At 38.2% G+C, this 7765-nt stretch overlaps 1 protein-coding gene across 2 annotated transcripts; it reads left to right on the top strand.

Annotated features, from left to right (window-relative positions):
• The first annotated feature begins 845 nt into the window (after positions 1–845).
• Positions 846–6257, top strand: LOC138008892 (uncharacterized). Of its 2 annotated transcripts, XM_068856200.1 has the most exons (5): positions 846–975; positions 1773–2132; positions 3894–4039; positions 4112–4229; positions 5188–6257. In XM_068856200.1, exons 1-5 carry the CDS (start codon positions 933–935, stop codon positions 5346–5348), a joined length of 828 nt encoding a protein of 275 aa, XP_068712301.1. In that variant the 5' UTR covers positions 846–932; the 3' UTR covers positions 5349–6257. The 2 variants fall into 2 exon arrangements, with proteins under 2 accessions (XP_068712301.1, XP_068712300.1); XM_068856199.1 differs by having other exon boundaries at positions 3894–4229.
• Positions 6258–7765: the final 1508 nt, after the last annotated feature.

Here is a 7765-nt window from a genome sequence, read left to right as displayed (position 1 = left end):
AGGTCTTAGGTCTCAGGTCTTAGTTTTCCGGACACCCTAGAAAACTTCGATGAGATCAGAAGAGAGGTTTCTTCAGAGATCCAGCGGTGTAAGAATGATTTTGATTGAATCATATATTGTGTAGGGTACTTGTTTTACAATTTCTTTTTGGTTTCGTTTCGTTTTGTTTGGTTTCGTTTCGTTTTCGTTTCGCAAACTACAGTAAGCCTTCCAGTCCTGCGTGGCTGGTAATAAAATCAGTCCCACTGGGTGAAATTGCCGGCAAAAAAGACGTTAGTGTAGGTAACGGGGAAATAAAATTTGGAAAGATCTTTAAGAACGTGCTGCTCTTCCGTCTGCCGTTAGCTGGTCAATTGTGAGTGCAAGTTCAGTGAACGAAATGACCGTGTTTCACTGAGTCCTGCGATTTCCCGTGTGTGTGCCTTTCACATACTGCCGCTCTGAAAATGCCAAGTTTCTTTGGCCGGAACCGTCGCAGTCCGACGCCAAAGTAAAACGTGAAAACTAAAACTAAAACGTGTCCCTAGTTTCTGCTAGGCCGTCACTTTGCAATTAATCAATGTTCACTATCAATGATTCATTTGCTTTAGCTAATATATTTTTTGCCTCGTTTCGAATTCATTGAAAGAAAATTGTATCTTGCATCCACGTTGTGGTTTCCTCAAATTAATTAATGAACTAATTGCTTGGGCACTAGTAAATACGTTGTTCTTTATGTCAGCAACCTAAAAAAAAGGATGACGATAAGCGAAACTGAAAAGAAGATGGGTATATCCCTCCGGCTGGAGAGACTAATTTGCATCATTCTCTTCAGATCTGATAGGCTAAACTCAATAACAAGAGTAGTACAAAACACCCGAAGCCTAGTTTACAGGGCTCAGTTTAGTCATTGTTGGTCAAGGCGTTTACAATTCGCGGTATAGACGCAGAATATGTCAGTACTGATCTTGTTATTTGTCTGTCTGAATTTGATCGGTGAGTTTGCCGCTCTTAAAGCCTATCAGCTTATTTTTTTAAAAGGGATTTTAAGTTTATGTCGCACTCTGTCATCGGCCTTGTTATTAGCATATATGTCATTTCAAAGGTTGACTGGGATCCACGCATTGCTACAAGAACGGCTTGCAACGTTCTAGCGATAGAAAATTAAGTCTGATTATAAGAAATCTGAATTTTTCAAATTAGCATGAGCACAAGGGACTGTTTTCTTATCAGATTTTGAACCTTTGAAATTCGCTACGGCTCCGTTTTGAAGCCCGTATACATTGAAAATAAGTATAGAACTGTAAGGTTAAAACTTTCGGCTGAACGACACCTAGTACGCGAAAATGTTACGCAGAGCTTGAATGATTGGGTAAAAAAAAAATTACATGTGTTGTTTTGCTTTGCTTTGCTTTTTCTTGCATGCATTTTGTGTTAACTAGTTTTGTCTTGGTTATTTTGTTGCGATGGAAAAACAGAGTTTTAACAACGCTTTGGTTTGGAAATAATGTATGTTATGAAGTTATGAAGACAAAACTGATTAGTTTGAGAAATTTTCTTTCATGCTGTGCCTTTTTCAGTATTTTAAGTGGCCGATAACATTTGTTAACCGTGAAAGTTCATGACCTCTTTTAACGGATTAATCGTTGCCAGCAATTTCCTTAATCTGTTCCGACATCATCAGCCATTTTCAAGCTTTTGAGAACTTTCAAGATGTGACCATATCTCTTAGCACTCAAATCATCTTTACTTATTATCCAACGTTATCGTTTGGCATTTTTTTTGTCCGTCAGGTGTCCAAAGTGTCTGGAGAGAAATATGCGTGGAGCAAGAGATAGAATTAACATGTCCTCCACTGGAATTAGCGACAAGAAATAAAGACTATCGGGAGCAGTTTTGGATCGTGACCGACCCAAAAGATAGCGAAGTTAAGGAATTCATTGCCTATTGTGGGCTAAATCCAAACAACTGCTCTACGTATTCCTTGAAGGAAAATATTGATAAAAGGATCGAAGTCAGAACTTCCTTGCGTGGCAAAATATTCGTAAAGCAGTTAAGAAAGAACGATGCCTTAAGGTACAACTGCCACGTAGTACGTCGTGGAAACAAGCGCATGCGGGTCACTTCAGTGAACCTGAGTTCATCTTTAAATTGTAAGTAAAAAGTCTGATAAATTTTTTTGTAGCCTTAATGTTTTCTTGTTAGTGAGAAACCTATGCTAGTTGGTCATCAATTTCCAATACCGACAATACAAGACGATATCATACGATACGATAACTTAATGTAGAAAGGAGAGGCAATTAACCTTTTTACAGATAAACTGAGACAATTTGATAATCCGATTGCCAAGGCCTTTCTTGGGTGGCAGCTGGCCGAAAAAACAAACAAAACAAACATCCAAACTAAAGAAAAACCCGTTTGCGGGCCAGGCTGCATTGAATGGGATAAAGAGATGATAGCCAATTGGCCTGGTCACGAGACACGCTGTTCCACAGTTACAAAAGCCATACCGTAGAGTTCCGATAGTAGCGACCCTCGTTACTTTTGGAATTAGCAGCCTTTGGGGGCCGCTACTTTGGAGGGTTGTTACTTTCGCGCGGTCGTTACTTTAGGGGAACAACAACATAAAATAAAAAAAAGAAACACATTTTATTTGCATTCCATATGTATAACTTGTGTTTCATAAAAAGAAGATTACAATGATAAATAGAGCAAAAAAATTATATAGAAAACTATTTAGAGTTTTCTATTTCAATTTGAAGAAACGTTCCTGTTGTTAATGCGAAATTAAAATATACCGGTTTACGGTAGTTCTTACATTGCTGCATCAGACGGTGAACTGATGTCAAGGACGAATGGTGGCATAAAGCTTTCCTTGTTGTAAATTAATTAAAGTGAACAATTTGTGACACTGCACGAAGGTATTATTGCACATTAAATTTTTGACTATTGATTGACAAATTAATGGTATACGGTATACCACTTAAAAAACTTAGTCTTGCTTCTTTCGAGGGGCGGAGGGGGGTCGCTACTTTCGGGATTTACTAGCGGCCACAAAAAATGATCTTACTTTCGGGGGGTTGTTACTATCGGAACTTTACGGTAATTACATAATCAGTGTTGACTTCATTATGCAGTGCGGCATTGAACAAACTTCGAACTCGCATCAGACTTTAGTGAACACATGGCCAGGGTTTTCGTTCGAGGTCGGAGGCTGGATGTTTCGTCCGGTGGTTTCCCATTCCATGTCCGTTTCTTTGATGCCAATATTTGAGGGGTTTGTTTTATTTTTTAATATAATTTTTTTACTTACCTTTTAAAGAGATTTGAGTGAACTTCAGCCTTGCCTGGGAAACTTATTCTTGGGCAGTTCCAGAAACAGTGGAAACAGCGTTTCTGAGTGTTCTATTTTTAAAGTTTCCTGGAAGGGGGGGGGGGGGGGGGGAGGATGCCCCCAGACCCCCCTATGTAGTTCGCGCATTCGGTGCCTAAGATGTCACGTCCGGTGCTGTCAGAAATATGAAAATGATTTCTTTTTTTCGGACATTCACTTAAAATTATCTTCAAATGTCCAAGCACAGAAATGATGTACCAGGCTCCTGGATGTACCCAACGGTGTTAACATCATTAAGCTAAATTCAGCCACCAGAAAATGATAAAAAGTGTCGCCGTCTAGCTGAGAAGATTTATGTGCTAAAAATAACTTTGACATGTCACGTGATAATATCATCCTATGTAGCGGTTAAGGTTTCACATCTTTATTGCTGCTAACGATGTCCTAAAGTTATTTCGTGTTATATAAAATGGATCAATAGTTAAACCACCCACTCACTTATTTTCATAAAATAGATCTGGGCCCAGGCCTTAATTCACCGGAGCCCCTTGTTTGAAGTTCGTTTTACAATTTTCTTCAGGTTTATCCTTGTTCGCTGGCCAAGACATCAACCTAAGCGAAGCATCAGGAGAGAATGAGATTTCTCCAAAAGCAGTGCGAGACAAATGGTGGTCCATAATCCGAGCCGACGGCGAAGAAACGTCGATCGTGTACTGCAACGCCACGGTATGCTCTGACATTTCCTGCCCTGCATACGTTTTAAGAATGGAAATGAAGAAAATGTCTTTAATTCTAAAGGACGTACGAATGGCTGACAAAGGATTGAGAATCCAATGCAGGATTTACCAAAACGACAAGATTGCTCCACTACTCTACAACGTCGTTATTACAAATGTCTCGGCCATTCCGACGACAGGTTAGTTACATAACTCATCTCCAAGGGTTTGAAAGTCTAAATGAAAGAGTTTTCTACTTGCGGACCGGGAATGTAACTTTCCCGGGCCTGTCTCAGTTTGAACGGCGCATGAATTCATACCCCCCACCCCCCCGGCATATACTGTTTTCCGTTTTTGCACCAGAGGATTAAATGGTTTTCCGGACTCTTTAGTGTTCTTCTGATTTTTTTTATTAATTATAAAACGAATTCTGAAGACCGTTCATATATAAGTATTATTTTTTATTCTCTACTTGTGAAAAGTAAGGGTTCACAGACACAGAACGTTGGTCCCAAAGCAGTTATCTACAACCATTACGAAGATGCAACCAAGCTCTCCAGTTTTCTGCGGAGGCATGCTAGGCACGAAAAGATTTACTCGGGCAAGGAAAACCGTGACGTGAGTCTCGTTTCGATCATTAGGATTTCCTATTGGTGTAGTACCAAGAGAAAATGAGGGGACAGAGAGGGAGGCTCAAGGCGTTGGCCGGGATATGTTATGTCCACGAAAGTTATTTTTAGACGAGCGGAGGTCTTTGTTCTAGCGAAGTCTTTCTTCTGAGACGCTCGCATGCAGTCTTGCCTCGCTCTCCGGTTCTTAGTGAAAAGAGAAAATGATGGCACGCGTGGAAGGCTGATGAATATATATTTTCTTTCAAACATCGGACCAAGGTTGGAGTGCATGCGGACGTCTCGGAAGACTTCCGCTCGTCTAAAAATAACTTTCGTGGACATGACATATCCCAAGGGCTGGACCGGGAGCCTCCTTCTCTGTCCCCTCATTTTCTCTTGGTGGTACTTGTGGCTTTGCCGCTTGCATAATTTTCGCTGCCAAGAAAAACTGGACAGCTTGCATGCTTCGGATGCTCATCCTACAATAGGATGTGTTGAGGCCTGTTTTGTATGACTTTCTCTCACCCTTTTCGCACTACTATTTCAGATTCTAATGACACAAGGCAAGATGCCCCAACAACTGAGAAGCCCACAAGAGTCCACAACACAAACAGAAACTCGGACTCGGTAGCCTCTGCCGCAAGTCGCTCATATGATGTGACCGTTTTCATCTTCTTAATCATGTTAACATCTAGATCAGTTTTCTGATTTGGTATTGCTTTTGTATCAATACAATGATTCTTTGTAGATTAAATGTTCGTTAGAAATAGGTAAAATTCAAACGAACCAACAATATTACAGAGAACACAACTGACATAACGGTAAGAGTTTAAAAGCGTAATGTTAAACTGACATCATCAACTTGTTTGTTGAGTTCGGGTTTCAACCGCTCAATATGGAAGCTCTCCTTGATTTTGAGTTGATAGAAAGAAGTAGCATATATCATCTCAAAATCAAGTTTGAATTTTACCTATTTGTAACGAACATTTAATCTACAAAGAATCATTGTATTGATAGTTATATATATAATAATAATAATATAATAATAAATAATTTGTATAGCGCCAAAATCCAAAAGTTCAGTGGCGCTTCACATTCAATGCGCAATATAATAAAAAATATACTAATTAAAAATATATACAGAATTAATGAAAATAAGATAATAAATAAATTAAATTAATTTAAAACAAATAAGTCTTTAGGTTCTTTTTAAAAGGTTCCAGTTTAGTTTCGTGTCGCAATGATTCAGGCAGATTGAGATATATATACGAATTATCTTGAAAAAAGTTTAATGTTACACTCACTATGGCTGAAGATAATGTTTGAAACATCGAAACATGTTTCTTAAACTCAAAAGTGTAGTTGTATTTTTTAAAATATCAATAAAATATTGCAATTTATTGTCTAAGAAATCTTTCTTAGGATAATTATCCTATACAAAAATCAAATATCTGATTTAAGATTACTTTTAACCACTCTTCACGAAAAGCAATAAATGACGAATTAAGTAACTAAATTTTACATTGATAATGCATAAGGATGTTTTATTACGGTTTACAGCTGTAGTTTACAGGAGTAGTGTATATATTTAGAAAACCTCTGAGCCTTTTACTTACGGCAACCATCTTTGCAGTGTTATTATTATTATTATTTATTATTATTATTATTATTATTATATTATTATTATTAACCATGCTATATATGAACAAACGTTTGTAAATTTTATTCAGTGTGTATATTTTTAAACAGAAATAAAAAATGACCATTTCTTTTTCATGTTTCTTAGTTCTTTTCTAAAAAATCTCTTCATTTCCACAATTCAAGACGTGGAATTGAGAGAAAATATGTTTCGTGAGTTACGTCATAAAGCTTCTGAAGCAGCCGAAGGAGGTAACCTAGGAAGGCACGTTTCTTTGGCACAGGCCTTCTTTTTCCTTGAAGAAATTTGAAATTCATGGACGAGAGGTTCCGGCAAAGATCACTCACACAAGCCTGCGGAACGTTCAACTAACTGAACCTCTGAGAAGATGAGTTTAATTTAGCTGCTCAATTCTGTATCAGCGAAAACTTCTTAATAAGACATGTGGTAAACCCTAGAGTAACGAGATGAACTCTCCAGCTTACAAGTAATAAAGGCGTGAACCATGGTCTTAGAACCGTCAACAGAAAGGTATTTCCTTATGCGTGAAATGTACATGAAAGAAAGACGAGTTGCAAATAGCATTAACTTGTCATATTGATATTGAAATAACTACCAAATATAACTCTGTCCAGTGTTCCGGGCTGCATCAGAAGAGTCGATAAGATCTTCACCGACACGAACTTGAAGAAGAGATGGCCTAGGACGAAACTTTGAACCAAATACAAGAAGTTGTAACCAATCTTTGATTGCACCTAACCTAATTCTTTCAATGAGAATTTGACTCTATTTTTATGCAAACTTGAACTACATTTTTCTATTGTTTTGACACCAACATGGCCGTCTAATCTCTTGAGTACAATCAAATAATTTACTGACGTCGCTTATGCAAACTAGAAGCTTATACTAGGCGGACTGGATGCAAACAAGATAAAAATCTGCGAGTTCGTCAGCATAAAGCTAAGATGGTATAGCATGCCATGATTCTTCACAATACTTCCTAATGGCGACGTACACAACAAAAAGCCGTGATCTGTTTTAAAACCGACTCTTGTGGTACTCCTGTAATTAGCCAGTATCAAAAACTACCATAATACTCTTTGCTTGTCCCTCCAACATTTTGCATAAGCGTTGTTTTTATTTTCTCTTGGGACTTACAATGGTCCCAAGAGAAACAAACTGAATGTTTGTGCAAAATTGTGGAGGGACGAACAAAGAGTATTATGGTATTTTCGATTCTGGCTAATAGACCTCTTCACAGGTGTGTGCTGAGTTACCCGGACTTTAAATGAAAGTGAGGCTGGTGTTGACCTGGTTATGATACAGACCTCCCTCCTCTTCTTACGTTAATGATGTTGTTGTCATTCTAGGTAGTAAGAATTTACAGAAGAAAAGCAGTGACGTTTCTATCAAAGGAAAGTCAACTCCAGCCTCACTTTCATTCATAGGCCAGGTAACTAAGCACACAACTGTAAAATGGACTATT

The sequence above is a fragment of the Montipora foliosa genome, chromosome 6 (genome assembly GCF_036669935.1).
Source record: "Montipora foliosa isolate CH-2021 chromosome 6, ASM3666993v2, whole genome shotgun sequence".
Taxonomy (NCBI): Eukaryota; Metazoa; Cnidaria; class Anthozoa; order Scleractinia; family Acroporidae; genus Montipora; species Montipora foliosa.
The sequence above is the reverse complement of the archived record's forward strand: the minus strand, read 5'-3'. Positions and strand labels throughout refer to the sequence as shown.